We start from the raw sequence: 18,007 nt of genomic DNA, 5'->3' as shown, positions 1-18,007 counted from the left end.
AATTACATCCATTAAAAATGGCGTTTGAGAACAAGTTCAAGCTCATGTTTATTTTTTTAAAGATTTTAAAAAAAGTTTCGCAATAATTGGTTTTAAAACTCAATACAACACTTTATGGATATTACAAAAAAGCTACCCTATAATTACGTATGAAAATTATACATAGTATGTATACAGTAATTAACTGATTACGGTCATCCCTTGAAGCGAATTAAATTGCCCCTTGCAAGAAAAACGAAAAGAAAAGTATTTATCAAAAAAAAAGGAAAAAAAACAAGAAAACGTTCATGGTTATCTGGGGTGTAATTATTGTGAATGAAAGTAATTAAATCAACAAGTCAAACAAGGTACATACTGTCAACACTAACAGTACCGTTCCTTCCGACAGTCACGACAGCCAACTGCTGCTGTTTACCACTCAATTACATCAGCATAGACGAAACTTTTCAGCATGCTAAGGTCAAGCACAACGCTCACCTATAAAGCAACCAAAATGGTTGACACCTACAGAAAGGACGCCGAACGAGTGAACAACTGAACGCTCACAAACGCAAATTGCACTCCGTGTGCAGGAAGTAGTACCTCGCGGCGGTATAAATATATGGGAGACAAAGTAGGCGGACGTACTTCAAACAGTTCTATAAACCATAAATTTCCCTACTAAACTATACGTACCAATTTATGGAAACAATAGCAATTGCGGCAATAATGCCTTAATAAGCGACAGACGGACATGTTGATTGATATTCAATATTTAGTGTCTATCGTTTGCCATAGATTATGTGTGTACTTGCATGCTAATCCTGAACCGGCAACAGTTGTGTGGAGTATTTCACTTTGAATGGACGTGCGAGCCGGCGTGATGGATGCACAATTTGAACGTACAGGACGCGGTTATTGGCGTCGTCTATTTTCCGCAAAGCAATTATATGAATGCCTGCAGCCACTATTTGTGGTGATGTACTGGCACGGTTTGACGCCGTTTTATATAGCAAACGATAGTGAAGGGAACAAGATTTTGAAACATTCATTGTTTGGTTACCTGAACGGAGTCGTACACATAATTGTCTATAGCATTTGTTATATTTTCGCTTTACTGAATGATTTCGAAACAGTTGCGGGTTATTTTTTTCAAACGCGTATCTCGCAATTCGGTGATTGTATTCAAGTGATTAGCACCCTAATTGGTGTGACTGTGATTTATGTGACCGCTGTAATACCAAAACATCGCCTACAAGATAGTCTCACATCCATCCAACTTACCGACACTCAATTGCGTGGCGTTGGTATTAAAATTATGTACAGCAAAGTTTTACGTTTTATTTACATGATTTTATTTGTCATGATTCTGGTTAATTTTTTCTATACCGCCGGAAATTTTGCACTGATTAGAGCTGCTTCCCAGATCACCCCATCCGTGTGCGTATATGTGACTTTTATAATGCAACATTCCGTGATTACGATAGCGATTGCCTCGTTCACGTGCATTACAAAAATGCTGGAGATGCGACTGAATATGATGCACAAAGTAAGTAAAAATCTATACGAAAAATAAATAAAATAATTTAAACGAAAATTTGTACAGGAAATAGCTAGTATATACCATAAATATATAACTAAAGTGTTTAGTGCGTGATAGAAATACATACAATTTTTATATGAAACTGTGTTAAGAATTTTTCAAAACAAATATGCAATCTATTTTCAATATGTAATCTTAACAATTAAGAAAAATAAAAAATTCTAAACATGTCCTATAGTTCATACATATACAATAGAAAGATGAATCTAGCAGTCCAGTTCCTTATACTTCCTTACCCTTAACCTTAAAATTAATTTTAATTTGTAAACTCACAAATAAACAGATAAATACATATACAAACAGCATTTCAAAATGAAGAAGACATTTTAAAAATAGATTATCTAAATAGGTTATCTAGATAAAATAGATAATCATCTATTGACAATTACATGAATTGTCAAGATAAGTTGTTTCACTGATATGCTGCAAAAATTTTGACACATAGAAGCAGTTGTCCAATACGTCGGTACAAGATTTTTAGATAGCTTCTTTATTCACAAAAAATCCGCACAATATTAAAACACTTATATACGTCGACTGATTAGAAGGGTTAGGCGATTGAAGTGCTACCAACTACACATAGGTATATACGTCTAACTGATATTGCCAACTAAGTGAAATTAATACGAATGACACATCTTTACATTATTTACAAGCTACCTCAAGCATCTGCTACTCTATTTTATAGGAGAAAAGTTATTAAAAATAACTTATTTCGGCCACCCGAAATAATTTTCCATTTCAAGTAATGGTATGGGCAGCTGTGATGGACGCTCTCCCATCATTTTCGTTGAGCCTGATGTCAAAGTCAAAGTCACTTATTATCAGGAAAATAGTAAATGTTTTGGAAATTGCTTTAGAGCCGTGGGCATGCAAGCATTTCGGTCATAGACCATGGACGTTCCAACAAGATGCCCACGCGGCACCATTTTATATAGTCGCTTGAATAGTTAACACTTCAATCCCTTAATTCTGTATTTTTAAAATGCAATTTTTGGTCAAAAATTGAATACAAGTATCAGTTGATGTTAGCAAATTCAGTTCACAAGTCGGAAATTGCTCGGAATAATCCGGAGGCCTTTGATCAAGCTACGATGTAGTAATTTTTTTAAGATGTTTATATTTAGAACTATGAACTTTAATGCACTCTTTTGAACTCTACCTCATAATATGAATATGATACTTATGTGATAAACATTTATCAGTCTTACAAGGTTTATAACATAACTGGATAATACAAAAATCTCGTTATTAATAGGGATTTCATCTCTAAATCTCTAAACACCCCGAGTGTTTAACTTCTTCTTCTAGAAAAATGCATTCGCTGATTAAAGCAAGAAATATTTTTTGCTCGTCGTACCTGACCAGAGGTTCTGCAGAGAAGAAGAGGGGACCCCAAAGCACCAGCTGAGAAGTTGGTTAGCACTAACATATATCTGAAAAATAGTCTTATAGGTATTCAACATCTTATTATGATGAATTGACACTTTGAAGATCAGGAAGAATACTACTTTTTATCACAGAAATAAGACTAAGTGTGTCAGACTCAGAGAACATAATAGATCTTTAGGTTGCGATGCAATATATCCTCGTTATAAGTACTATTTTGATTTTAATAGATGTGTGTATCTTTTTAGCTTTAGCTATTCAAGTTATGCGAACGGAAAATTGAAGTAATTGAAATAATATACAAGCATATTGATCAGTTATGGCTTATTTTTTTTAATCACAACTGTAACTGTGGACTCGAAAAAGAAGAGAAAAATGCTAATTATCCACAAAGGAAATCGTAAAAAGATGTCTAAAATCTATAGCTTCTAAATATTAAACAGGTATTTATTTTTGGTTCAGAATAGGCGCCTATTTACGTAAAGCACACAAAATTAACTTGATCTAAGGTTCCGTCTTAGTTAAAACAGCTGACTGGTACGTTTCTTGTCCAATCTTAGGTAAAATTTGATAAAATTTTTTGATGTAAAAAAATAAATTCCTTCTATTTACTCCTAACCCAATAGTTCTGTCAACGTATCAAACCATTTCCAAACATATGTATATTCGATTGATACTATTTATATATGTCTTATATATACAAATTTATTCTTTTGAAGCTTGCCATGATTTTATAAAAAAAATTCAATGTAAAACTCAATAATTGTGTCATTATTTATTTTTTTTTTGTTTTAAAAATTGTCACCATTTTTCTCAAACTCCGAGTCAGTACGTATAACAAAATGTTCGGCGGTGACGGTGACAAAGGCCAATCTGGTAAAAAATTCAACGAACGTAATGAATTCTCAATGAATAAAAACGCATCGGACCGCCGAACGAGGCAACAATTCAACAATTCACCTGAAAGTAACTTAATTGGTACAACAGGTATGCGTAAACGTACTGGTCTTTACTCGGAACGTAATCACATCGCACATGAACTTGACCACAAACTTCAACACGACTCTCGTGGTCGTGAATGCGCAACAGTATTACACGGAATCGAAACTAGTTCTGCGAATCAAAGGCAATCACCGGAGTACAATCCAGCACTACAATCAGATGATTTATTAGATAAACTAGAACACATATATATGCATGACCCTCCTGGTCCCCGAATGAAAAATGAATTACTTCGTCTGATTGGAAATGATCATAGGCAAGATATGACCGAGGAAGAATTGATTAATTATTTGTATCAATCCATGCAAAATTTTTTGGATTTAGTGCAGAAAAATAACAGAATACAGCAGGAGGAACTGTGGAGACCAAGAAGATTGCACGAACGAGATTCTCAACGATATATGCCAATCCAAGAGCAACATTCGCAGAGTGACGTTGATGCATTCAACAGTGTTTTAAATAACCCAAGTTATTTTTCCAAAAAGGAAAAATCTCAAGTTCGATTTAGTGAGTGCTCTTATGAAGAACTTCCTAAAAAACGTATTGTTGGTCCACCAAAAAGTATTCTCAAACATTGTTCTCATGTTCCTAAAGAATGCGAACCATCAAGTTCGAAAATTTCTCCTAAAACTCAAGATGCTAAAAGTGGTGTCAAAAGTAATAAACCTAAGGAAGGCAATAAAAAAGACGAAAATGTCAAAAATATCAAAAATGCCAAAAATGTCAAAAGCGTGTCTTTGCCGGTAAGTAAATCTATCAAGAACAAGAACTCGAGCAAAAAACCAATTAAAGCACCAGTTAAACCGATTGTCTCACAAACTAAAAAGAAAATAATTCGTCCCATAAAATTAGTTAAACCTAGTTTAAAATTTGCACAGAAAAATATCGAAAAGCAGCCATTAAATGAGGATGATATTCCAAGTTGCTCAGCTAAGAGGATGGTTAATCCTTTCAAAAGATTACGACCTGGTCCGAAATGATAAGGACTGAATATAACTCATAAGTCTGCTGTCAAAGCGCAGCATGACAAGAATACATCCGTTAAGTAGAGAAATACAGTGCAGTGTAGATAACAGAATTGAGAAATACCTTTTGGACCCATTCAGAAAACTCAAAATTATTGGTATACAGAGAGATAAATAAAGTCTTTAATTCTGCGCTTTTCGCACCAGTTTTCGACAAAACCTGTTTAAACCAGAATAAAGTATTTTAGAAAAAGTATTTTCTATTTTTAGTGTTATTTTTTTTGCGAATATTTTACTAATTTTAATATTGGCTGATATTGAACCTATTAATGTAAAGCGGATATTGGTTTGAGAGCCCTGTGTTGGAGAGTTCTCAGGAGATAGTATTAAACTCATTTTCTTTGCCTTCTTAACGAGAGGGTGTGCGATGTTGCGTTGTTTTGATAATGCTATCTCATAGGTAAAAACTTCAAATTCGCATCTGAATGCCGATGCCTGAGTATGAGAGTATGTATGGAACCTTGACTTGTCAGGTGTCATCTGACGTTTGCATACAAAAGTTTGACATAAATATAACATACATAACACTAATCTTTTTGACAAAAGAATAATTCGCCTTGTAAGGAGCTGTCATATAAATGAGCTAATTAAAAATAAATCAACTCATATAAGGCGAAAAATGTTGAATGCAACCATGAAAAATAAATTTCTCACGAAGGAAATTAGCAAAATTTAAAATATTTGTCATATGTAAATTAGCTTATGGTAATGGAAACGACTAAATCTTGATTACATTAATAATAATATAAATATAATATAAATAGTTTTAACGACAGTAGAAGCGTGATATTATTGAGATTGTGCACAGACGTTATTTTCTTTTCGATATGGGATCAATTTTTTATTAGTTTGTTCTTCAAAAACTTCTAATATAGATGTTGCGACAATCATTGAATATTATATTATAATAAAAATCCAATATCCTCTTGGGCGACTGTTGCATCTTTTTCCCCTTTCGACGGTTATCCACTCAGCAGACCATCAATTTATTTCCATTGTAATAAACCCATGTTGTATTCAAGATACCATATATTACAATGAAATTCTTCTCATTGCTCGTAAAAGTAGAGTGCATAGTTGTCAATATCCAAAAATGTCTGCATAAAATAAAATAAAATGGAATTTTAATACCTCTTTATTTGTATTTTTATTTACTTACTTACCTCAAAGGAATAGTTTAGATTAATCATTCTCTATTAAGGCATTCAATTGTAATTCTGAAATGAACTTTGTATCTATCGATGGATTTGTATAACACATGACTTAAGTATCTGAAATTGCTTAAATTGCTTTATTGGCTTGTCAGTGAAATATAACACCCAGCACAGTATTTCAGGCAATTAAGTAATTACTTAACTATTGCACTAGAGCAGTGAAACCAAAGGCAGACAATGAAAGCAGACACTTCCGGGAATACCTAAACCTGTCAAAAAAAAAAAAAAACCAACAATCCATGCAATCAAAAATATGTCAATAATAAGAGATATCGTCGCATATTGGCTACCTTATAAAAAAACCACTTTAGATATTTAATCAAAAAATTAAAACAACGTTTTTTTATTACTTAAATTATAGGTATTATTATAAAATTGACAACGATAAATTGTTGAACTCGTACATTGGTGCAACCCTTCTAGTTTCATATTAAAATATTATTTTATAGATATTATATAAATATATACATATATAGTAGTGTAGTGTTATCCCATGTGATTTGGTTAATCAGTCTGTTTAGGAATCAAATGCTTTCACTTAATTTTCGTAATTATTCTTTTGTTTTGTTGTCAACTTAGTCGAAATTAATTCAGTTATTGTTTTGATTAAAGTTACTATTATTAGAAAATGATTAAAATGCTATTAAATTCATTTTATATATATGGAACCGTATACTTGAATTTGACAATAAACACATTTTGTCCTAGATCTAATTAGACTTGTTTCACAAAAAATCTTAATAAAGCGACATCTATGACTGAAGAATTGTAGGTGCATGATATATACTTTATTTGTTTACGAATTCGTTTGACATGAAAAATAAAAAACAGTTAATAAGTTCTGTTTAAAACTGGATACATTAAGAATGAGTAGACATAATTTTTCCGTATGTTCAAAATTTTTGTGATCATCGAGGTAGCCTGAGGATAGTGACTGGATGCTAATAATGCAATAAGGAAAATCTGTCTATACTTTGTGTCATACACTCTGGAGAATGCTTAAAAAAACTAACGAATACAGCACTTCAAAGGTACACTTAAAATGTCCCGAAGTTCCATTCCTACCTGTCAAGCATGTCAGCCACCGTAATTGGTCATGAAATGTAGTGACTTCAAAACGAATAGAACACAAAATGCCCAACTCGAACCCAGACTTCGACATGAAAATTGCCAGAAAAACTAAGAGGAAGGAAATTATACTTTCAGAAGACCACGATTGATTATTTTCCTTATTTCAAAGGGAATAGTCCATAATAAATTCATTCCATAAGGGCATACGGTAAATACAAAAAATATAACCTAAGAGTTCTGTAACGATTCTGGATTGAAACTCGACCGAAATATTGAGATGGTTGGTTTGCAAGGATAACGCACCATATATCTTAAGAAATAATGATAAGTGAATTTTTGATAAAAAAAAGGCATCATTCTTACCGAAAATGAATTGCGTATAGCTGATTTGATTCAGGACAATTGTCGGTTATTCACAAAACTTGAGTTGACGATGAGAAGAAATCATTTGCATACCATTTAAGTCATCCAAAATGCTTTGAGTAATATACTTTAGATAATTCCGATCAATTAGTACAAAATATTTTACTATTTCATATAAATAATAATAAATATCGAAATAATAAATGCTTTGTAATTTTTGGAAAATTTTAAGATCAGTCTCTTCGGATTTGGCATAGAATGCATTTTCTTGTCTTTAATCATTATTTCTATCTATTCTATCTGAATAAATAATCAATCTTAGAATATTTTTAGAATTAATTGGACATTGTTTTACTTTCACTTTAAATGATCTCATAATATTTTTTTTAGTTTATTATTTAGGTCTTATTATTATGGGCTTATATTCCTGAAATATATATTAATATATACCTTAATAATCTTCTTTAACAGACTCAGTGATATTTTCTACATTAGTATTGGATAAATACTCGCATTTATCAATGCTTCAAACTGGTATTACTTGACCCTTCTTCTACCCATTATTACGAAGATTTGTGAAGGATACGTTCCTATCTCCAGTTCAACTAACTAACTAACTAACTAGCTAACTGCTTTTTAGGCAAAAGAACCACAGAAGACTTAACTCATCTTTAAGTTTTCTGGATACATTATTTTGGAGATATTGTTTTCGAGATAATATTAATGGATGTAAATTTACTAAAACGGAATTTTCTTTGACGAACTGTTCCTTAAAATACAGTCTAAATGATCTCACTGCAGTACCTTTTCTTTATTCCTTGAACCAAAGAATCGCCTATTTAATTATGTGGCAGTATATGGCGAAACACCCTGTATATAAATATTTAGACAAACGCTGTTGTATAAATATTATTATTATATAAAGTTATTAATATACTATACTATTAATATATTATTAATATACATGTAATTTGTAGTTTAATATACTTGCAGCCAACGACATTAATATCTATGCTATATCTCTATGGAATTTGTTTTTAGTGTTACTATTTAAAATAATTTTATCCATCCATTCATAATCTTAAGTTCAAATTTTCATGAAAAACCTTGTACTTCCGTCAGGAAACTCCCAAATACATTAAAAATAAAAAATTTGATTGACTGAATCGTTTAAAAATCCAATTTTCACTTGTCAAAACAACGCGTGAGAAAAATAACTGGCAATTAAAGTCACTTTTTTATAATGAAATTTATTAAATTTTTCCTATAAATACGAAATAAAATTCGCTTTAACATTAAGTAACTAAAGTCTATTGAACCTTCTAAGAACTTTCAATTTAATGTCTAAGTGTTACGAATTTTTTCATCCGAGCGATGCATATTCAGCTAAGCAAATACTATTCTTCGTGACATTCGTTCTGGGTTTAACACCTTTACGCTTACATGGACCAACCGGAAATCGAAAAATAACCATTAGTCGTCTTGGCTATAGTGCTACAATTTTACAAGTAATCTTCTTTATGTTCTGTTACATATACTCGTTCATACACGATGAGTCCATTGTGGGTTACTTTTTCAAATCGGAAATTTCTAAAATTGGAGATACACTGCAAAAATTCATTGGCATGACTGGACTGCTTACGCTATTTGGCACCAGTTTGTGGAAATGTTGGGACATTATCTATCTATTTCAAACAATTTCCTCGACTGATGTACGATTTTTGGATTTGGGCGTGGTCTTTAATTTTCAATACGTTATGAAATTAATTAATTCAAAACTATTTTTGATTTTTAGCTTAAACTTTTTTTATGTGAGCTCAAGTCTTTGGCTGCTCTTTCGCAACGACATATGGCCGTCATTACAAGCTATCGTCTCTTTTTTCACTCCGCATATATATTTACTAACCATTGTCGTGCTTTTTATGTCCTTTTTAATACGTTTAAGTCAGCATTTCGAAATGTTAAATAAGGTAAGTCAGTTTATTGATTAACTTGAAAGATAACAGATTAAATATAGAACATATATAATTTATACATCCTTATAATATTAAAAAATATATTTTGTGAGTTTCTGATATATAACAAAATCATGTTTTTCATACACAATTTTGAGCTCTTTTTAATTCTATGTGAGATGTCTAAAGTCTTTTAAGCTTAAGTCTAACTTTTTTATCTCTGAAAGTTTAGTAGAACAAAGCATTAACAAGGGAAAATAATTGTCCACATAAAATATGTACCAGTATTGGTATCCAAGACTTTGTGCAGGAACTGAATAGTAAACAGAAACCCAAAAACCGTTTTGGGTTGATGGTAAAAAACAATCGAAATGGAACCTATATATTTTTTCAATTAAATCGGAATGAAAATCGAAATGACATATTGCTGGTTTGAAGCCCTTTTAGAGTCCAGGTTAACCAGTTAGCAGATAACTAAAGGTTTGGAAACTAAAATATATGAATTCAAAACCAGTATATTTTTTTTTATTAAACCGGAATGAAAATCGAAATGACACTATGCTGGTATGACTCCGTCTTGGAGTTCAGGTTATTGTTGGTCTCCAATTATAAACTTTAAACATTTATAACTATATTCATCTGAAAGGTTTCGAAATAGATGAATTTTTAGCATATTTGTAACTTTGTTTCGAATGTCTAATGTATCACTTTTTACTAAATCTATTTTAATCGTAACAATTGTAACTTTATTGATCATTGTAGCATAATAACCACCCGATAATCATCCGAAATTCTATAATTATAATTATTATGATTAGTCTATAATCAGTACTGATTTTCCTCAAACTGAGAAAAATTGTTGAATAATTTAATTGTTACTTATTCAATTAACTGTGGCTTGTGACTTGGCATATTTTATTAAAAATGCAGAATATCTTCTGAAGTTAGATTTTTTTTAGAGTCATATTCTGCTGATCTATTTCTTAAAATCGTCAATTCCGAGTCTTATATAAAGCTGTACGTTTATTGATTAATTTTTCATCGATCTTCGTAGTAGCATGTCAATTACACTTTCACTTACTCCGTCATTTATTTTGGATCCATAAGTTTACCAATATTATGTTTCAGTTCTCAGCCTATACGGACATTGATATTTTTAAAGAACTTAAACATCTTTGAACTTGTGATTGCTTCCATCTAATTCTGGAATGAAAACATAATTCATTAAACTTATTTAAAACCAATTCTGTAGCCTATTTATTATATATTAAATAAATTTTGTAGTTGAACTACTTTATCTTAAATGGATATATAACGCGATACTAACTATATTTCACAGAGCTTCCATTCTTCCACTCATATCACTCATTGAAGTGATTCTTATTGCAATTGTCGTACTTAGACATTCCACCCTCTGGATTTTGTTAAGTCCATTGCGGGTTTTGATTTCATCCATTTTTTGCAGAAGATTTATGGATTATAGAATGAATTTGTCGATGGATTTGCAATGTCATTTAGACTTCACTAAAGTATTTTTATTACACTCTAAATATTTTATATCATTTTTATGCTGAATATTAGTGTTTATTATATTAGTATATATATGTCCAAAATAAATCATTATAAATACTGTGAGCTCTTTGTATGAATCAGGTGGAGTCGAATATACGGAAAAGAGGGTCAGAATGCTTATAAATCAACCACAGTCAATGATTCAAGTATGATTCGAGTGTTGAGTACTCATTGCAGTTCTCTGGTGAATACAAACAAATTGACTGACATCACTCAAATGATTTTTCTAATAGTTCTATTAGTTTCCAACATGTGTAGTATTTCGTTTACAAGCTTTTTGACACACATAATACATTCTTTATTCACTGTGATATGGAGTCTATAAAAATTTAACAAGTTATACAAGTATCTAATCAACATAAAAGGTAATATCTGACCTGAATCTAACACAACTGTCTAATATAAAATTAACTTTGTTCCAAATGAATGTCAGCAAACCCTTTAAAGTGACAGAAGGCTAAGATATAAACACAGGCGGTAATTTCATTGTCTAAATACTTCGGGTAGTCATTAGTATCTTTAGAAATATCAATTTGTATTATACATTTATTATGTCAAATATTCGCTATTGCTTTCAATTATCCTTTCAAATGAAATATCAAACAAAAAAGCATAATACAGTCTGAGAATAAATTAATTACTTTGCAATCATCCCACTTTGGTTAAGTGAATACAATTATTGGGTGTGGGTCAATATTAAACATTATGAAAATTAACTTTCGTGACTCACAACAGGATGTGGAGTGAAGGATATATTTGTTTATGCTTTAAGTGTACGCAAATATTCACGTGCACCATCTTATCTAAGTACATTGATGAAGATAAATAAATTAATATGATTGCATTGCAATTCTCACGCACCTATTCCATTTCCGAACGACTCAGGTCAGTATTGAATTTCTAATAGCCGGAATGTCAAACACGAATAAAATGCAAAAATATAGAACGTAATTTTTTCGAGATGTCATTTTACAAAAAGTTTCAATAAAATTTTATACTTTTTATCTATAAATTGTGAATAGAAAGTAAACATATATATTCGTGTATATAATAATACTAAATAAATTGAAAAGAAATTATTTTCAACCAGAAGAGAAAATAACAAAATATGGGACTATTGGAGTATTTTCAAGATTTGCATAGAGATTTGCAACGTCCAAAAAATATTTATGGCTGCCTACGTCTATTATTTCTTATGGCATTTATTTTCGGTTTAGTGCCTTATCTAATAACTGACCCCCGTAAACCTATGCTGCGCACCACACACTTCGGCTACTTTAATATGTTGGCACGCATTGTGTTTTACTGTGGAAACTTCACCTACAGCATAGCAAAGGGACAATCACTGCTCACCCACTTCTTCCTATCAAATATCTCGAGTTCTACGGACTCGCTGCAGAAATTTAACAGCATGTTTGGTATATCACTGGAACTGTTCTTTTGTCTACAAAAGCGTCATCATTTAGTCACCACTATGTGACGTTTTCACGCACTGGAGCAACGATTCTTCAACGCTGGCGTTTTTTTCTTGCAGAAGAGCTCGGCGAAAAAAATCAATCGAATCATTGCCACATTTATGTGTGTTAACTTCGTCTATATTATTTTCAGCTTGACTTTTCTCATAGTACGTATTGGGCCGGAACTTACTTTTCCAGCAGTGATTGCGTTCTTCTCATCGAATATAATAGTAGGCGCTTTAGCCACGTTCTTCTTTTGCTTCACACGCAAAATGACTGATTATTTTCGTGCCCTGAATAAGGTAGGTGGGAACTTTTTTTTAGTTTTCTAATCATGCAGTCTCTGCAGTCTAAACTACTCCATAAGTAAAATTTTTGAATAACACTTGATGCTTAATGCTTTTATTCAGAGTATTGAGGGGATGGATCGAGGCGTAGGGATCGATATTATACCATAATAGTAAAAATTATACTGCTTCTTCTCAACCATCTGATTCCAATAATATATTTCAAAGTAAAATCGAATTATATGCTTAAGTGAAAACATTCAGAACATTATTGGAATTTCACTTTCCTCATCTAGGCTGTATATATAATAAATATGTTTGTCTTATCTATTCTTAAAAATGCTCCCCTTACTCTTACCAAGGACACCCTATTTGAGTATTGTTTGCTCGTAAATAAACTATTCATTGAGATATTGATATGGCCAGTGCATGTCATATGTTATATGTTATATCTATGTAAGTTTCACTGCTACTTGAGAGCTATTTCTAAAATTTAGATATAAAGACTCTAGCCTAGCTCTTTTTTCTTGTAAGGTGAACACCCTTCAATATGGAAATCTTTTAAAAATTTGTATAAATACAATACAACGGGACTGTAAAGCGTATGACTCACTAGTTCGATGTTTTTGATATGTGCTATCTCGCATTGTCGTGGTAGGGGATGATCTTACTTCAAAAGTTTTTTTTCTTCAATTCTCGGAAGACTTCAGGTAAACAAATAGTTGTGCATCAATCAGAATTGGCTGTACACTTCATTCTTATATACAATAGATTCTTATATACAATAGATATCCTTGTTTTTAACTAGCTATATTTGTAATCTGCTCGGTTAGAGCCAATCTGCACAATTTAGAAAGCTCTGAAATTAATGTTAATTATCGTTGTCTCCAAGGTTTTATTGAAAAGTAGTTTTGACATATTTCAGAACTACCACTGATCTATCGCTACCTGTGTATGCAAATGCCTATATGGCCAACAATTTTAGGTATGACCCATCAGTCACATATTTACTAAAATTAATTTATGCATATGTTATATGACCCCAATATGTGTCAGTAAATAAATAAATATTGTGAATATTGAAATATTTTGAATATTTTTGTTCGATTTTTGATTTTTACTATATTTAAACATTGATATAGCTATCAATATCAATATCAATAACCATCAATATTGATGGTTTAATAAGTGACTTAATAATGACATTATGTTTTTGCTGTATTCATTAAGGTTCTTAAAAATCTCTCTCATCAATGGGATAATCGTAACACCAAATCAATTGCACATAAACAAAGATCACTACAATGTTTGGACTCATTTTCCATGTATACAATGGTTAGCAAGGATCCAAGTGAAATTATACAGGAATCAATGGAAATACATCATTTGATTTGTGATGCAGCATCAACAGCAAATAAATATTTCACATATCAGCTACTCACCATTATATCAATTGCATTCCTCATTATTGTATTTGATGCGTACTATGTACTGGAGACAATTCTCGGTAAATCCACAAGAGGCAGTAAATTTAAGCCTGTAGAGTTTGTGACATTTTTCTCGTGTCAAATGATACTTTATCTCATTGCGATTATATCAATTGTTGAAGGTAGCAATCGTGCCATTAAAAAGGTATAAAATAAGTATATTTCTATATTAACTAATATTGATTATTAAACAAAACCATTCTCTTTATTGTCATTAATTACTATAGAGCAAAAAAACGGGTGGAATTGTACATTCCCTATTGAACAAAGCTAAAACACCTGAAGTCAAAGAGAAACTACAACAGTTTTCGATGCAATTATTACACTTGAAAATAAATTTTACGGCAGCTGGACTTTTTAATATTGACCGTACTCTCTACTTTACGGTAATTTCTTAATATTTATAAAAATTAATCATTTAAATAAATTATCCTTTTAATTTTTTATCAACAGATCAGTGGAGCACTTACAACTTATTTGATTATTCTGTTGCAATTTACATCAACTGCACCAAATGGACAACAGATGGCAGTTGACAATGAATTGTCAAGCGAACTCGCCCTAATGAACTTGTCAAATTTTTCAATAGATAATAATATTTCATAATTTTAAGATTTTATTTATATTGTCTATTATTTGCAACAGAGTACTCATAAAATGTTTTTGATATAACTCATATAAACCGCTTTGTATGTTATTATTAGTGTTTTGTAGTAGTAGCAAAAATAAAATATGTCGGTATATATCGACTATGGATTTAGTATATTTATTTATACCACGGTTATCTTACAATATATATACAAAAGTTAGATTAAATACTTTGCATATATGGTACATACATAAATATATACACTAACACCCCGATTTGCGTCGTTAAATCGTATCACATGTCTCCATATTTTTAAAGAATTAAATTTAATATATCGACAGAGCCCTTTTTTGCGATGTAATTCGAATCAACATAAATCGGTGCATTAGTGTATATTTAATTCAAAGTTCTGTCAAGTTGGACCTGTCAACGACCAAATTAATTCAAATATATGTAACTATAAAACAATGTTTCTTCATCAATAAATATTTGCGTAATGTGTCATAGAGATGACCTATCTAAAGTTATATAGGAAGTACTGGCTCAATATGCGATGCTCAACCAATAAAATAATTGAAATCATTAAATAGTTTAAAATCTATGGGAATTTTATTTAAAACTCTCTCACTTTTCTTTAATGTACTTGAAAGTAGTGATATATTATTCACTCTACGCTCCCAATAATAACTAAAGAAAATTAATCTATTTCACAGATTAAGTATAAATCTAATGATCCAACTTGAAGTGCAATCAGAAAACATATACACAGTCTCTCTCAGATTTCACTGATTCCATTAAAATTCTTATAATTCTTGTCGTTATTTCGACATTTATAACGGAATGATTGTACATAACTGATGGTACGTGAATGGTGTATACTTTATCTACTTACTGTGAAAATTTGAGCAAAATCGTCCATCGTCCAAAAATGAAAATAATCTTATTAATTTTTTAAGTAAAAATTTCGTAAAACATAGGAATATCTGAAAAATATATTTGAACATAAACTGACAGGTTTTTGCTTTCCCTGATTCCCTGAAGATAGTAGAGACCTTAAAGACAATGACAGAGAACCGCTGCTAAAAATCTCTTGTAATTAACAGAACATATAGTAAAGAGAAGTAACAATTTTAATGTCATCGCCATGTGCCGGTAAAACTCATCAAAGAGGAAACTCAGATATCGTACCTATTTTTTTAAAATTTAGACTCCGCGAATGATCCAAAAAATAGAGAGTTAAGCGAATATAAACATACTTAAGCCATCTCGAAGATATCCATCTCAAAGCATGCCAGTTATTGTGACTGATGATGAAATGTGTTGTTTTTAATATAAGCCAAAAATAATATGACAGATTGCAATATGTAGTTAAACTAACTCCATACGAATTACTAACTGATATATACAAATTCTATATTCTTTGTAAGAAACTACTAGAAATGAAAATTGATCCAACTGATAAGTTCAAGAAATGTAATATATTTTTATCCTAAGTAGTTTAAGCAATATGTCGAACTTTGAAGAAAGTATTTATCTAAAAATCTGTTCTCTGTAAGGGGTAAAATTGGACAATTTCATTGGACAAAGTTTTCATGATTTTTATTTTATGAAAACGAAGTCATCTGAGTTATTACAAATGTTGTGCGTAACTTCTAATTACTATTAGCTAGTTTTGCAATAGTTGGCTTTCTTAATTATCTTTTTAGGCACATGAAACAGAAAGACATCCATTCTAATAAAAGTGGGATAAACTGACTGCTTTTATATTCCTTTCAATGTTGCTAAGACGACCATAAACATAGAAGAAAGTGAGATAAGTATGTCGACTTAGTCAACTAATTTTCGAACTGCATTCTCTGCCTAATTATATTGTTATTATTGTTTAACAATTAAAGAATTTTAATTACTGCTTGTCTGTAAATAAAATAAGTGACACTTCTTTAATTTAGTTTACAATTTATTGATAAAAAGTATAAAAATTATCATAACTTCAACAATTTTAGTTGCACAACTGTAGTTATGCTTAGAGAGAGAAGGAGCCCCAAGATTTTAGATTAAAATCAAATTATATTTATAAATTAATTAATTAATAATAAACAACAAGTATCCTACATATAAGTAAGACGAATTTAGTTATGATTTGATAAAATCGAATATCTTTCAAATGATCACTTTCAGTAGAGTGATTGGATGATGATATCGAAAAGCCTAGTTGAAGATACCCAATGACCCGTGGGAGATAATTCGAAATTTACATACTTTAATACGTTTATCAATCACAAAAACGTGAAAACATTATAATTTATATAGGTAAAATCTATTTTTTTTAGAAAAGATTTTATTTAATATGTTACATATATGTATTTTGTGGCGGTAGAACACAAAGACAATGTCTTGTTCTATAAGGTATACTCGTATATAGATTATATGTGTTAAATATGAATGTTTGATGTTATTGGGATTGAATCTGTTTTGAATATATTATAGCTACTAAGTATGCTGTAACTTGGGTATATTATCATTATTAAATATCAGATTTTTACCTACAAGCTGAAGTATTAAATATATGTTCTTGTAGAAATTAAACTTTCAAGAATTTATAATTATACAAAAACAAACTGCTAATAGTAAAATCCATGTAGATTTGGATAAAGCTATAACGTATATGATATATAATATTATATAATAACAAAGATTCACATTCCATACAAATGAACTTTCAATATCTGTTTGTAAAAATATTTTACAAATCTTGACCTTTGGGAAATTTAAATTCAACCATATATTGCCATTAAAATCTTTCTTTATCGGTTGGTTTCATTATACTATATAAATACACATATAAGATTACATTCCTAATCGATATTTTTTTAATATAGTCATAATAATCTTCATATCAAAATATTAGGAACAGTAGACCCTTCTCAATTCAAATATTACAAATATTTTTAGAAAATAAAGCAGATCTGATATATCTGGAATTTATATATGGAATTCAGTTCCATAAATTTTAT

General features: G+C 30.6%; 1 protein-coding gene across 1 annotated transcript; it reads left to right on the top strand.

Annotated features, from left to right (window-relative positions):
* Window positions 1-8,986: 8,986 nt before the first annotated feature.
* On the top strand, window positions 8,987-15,037 carry LOC119662208 (putative gustatory receptor 28b). Its single transcript, XM_038071782.1, has 4 exons — window positions 8,987-9,616; window positions 14,148-14,549; window positions 14,632-14,790; window positions 14,858-15,037. Exons 1-4 carry the CDS (start codon window positions 8,987-8,989, stop codon window positions 15,008-15,010), a joined length of 1,344 nt encoding a protein of 447 aa, XP_037927710.1. The 3' UTR covers window positions 15,011-15,037.
* The last annotated feature ends 2,970 nt before the right edge of the window (window positions 15,038-18,007 follow it).

This window comes from Teleopsis dalmanni, chromosome X (assembly GCF_002237135.1).
Source record: "Teleopsis dalmanni isolate 2A chromosome X, ASM223713v2, whole genome shotgun sequence".
NCBI classification, from domain to species: domain Eukaryota; kingdom Metazoa; phylum Arthropoda; class Insecta; order Diptera; family Diopsidae; genus Teleopsis; species Teleopsis dalmanni.
Note: the sequence above shows the minus strand (reverse complement) of the source record. Positions and strands in the feature narration are given on the sequence as shown.

Bases quoted from the DNA above. Each gene is read 5' to 3' on its own strand.
- LOC119662208 (XM_038071782.1), top strand. From the start codon at position 8,987: ATGTCTAAGTGTTACGAATTTTTTCATCCGAGCGATGCATATTCAGCT. The intron at 14,550-14,631 runs GTATAAAATAAG...TAATTACTATAG, and splicing joins GCAATCGTGCCATTAAAAAG to AGCAAAAAAACGGGTGGAAT. The intron at 14,791-14,857 runs GTAATTTCTTAA...TTTTATCAACAG, and splicing joins ACCGTACTCTCTACTTTACG to ATCAGTGGAGCACTTACAAC.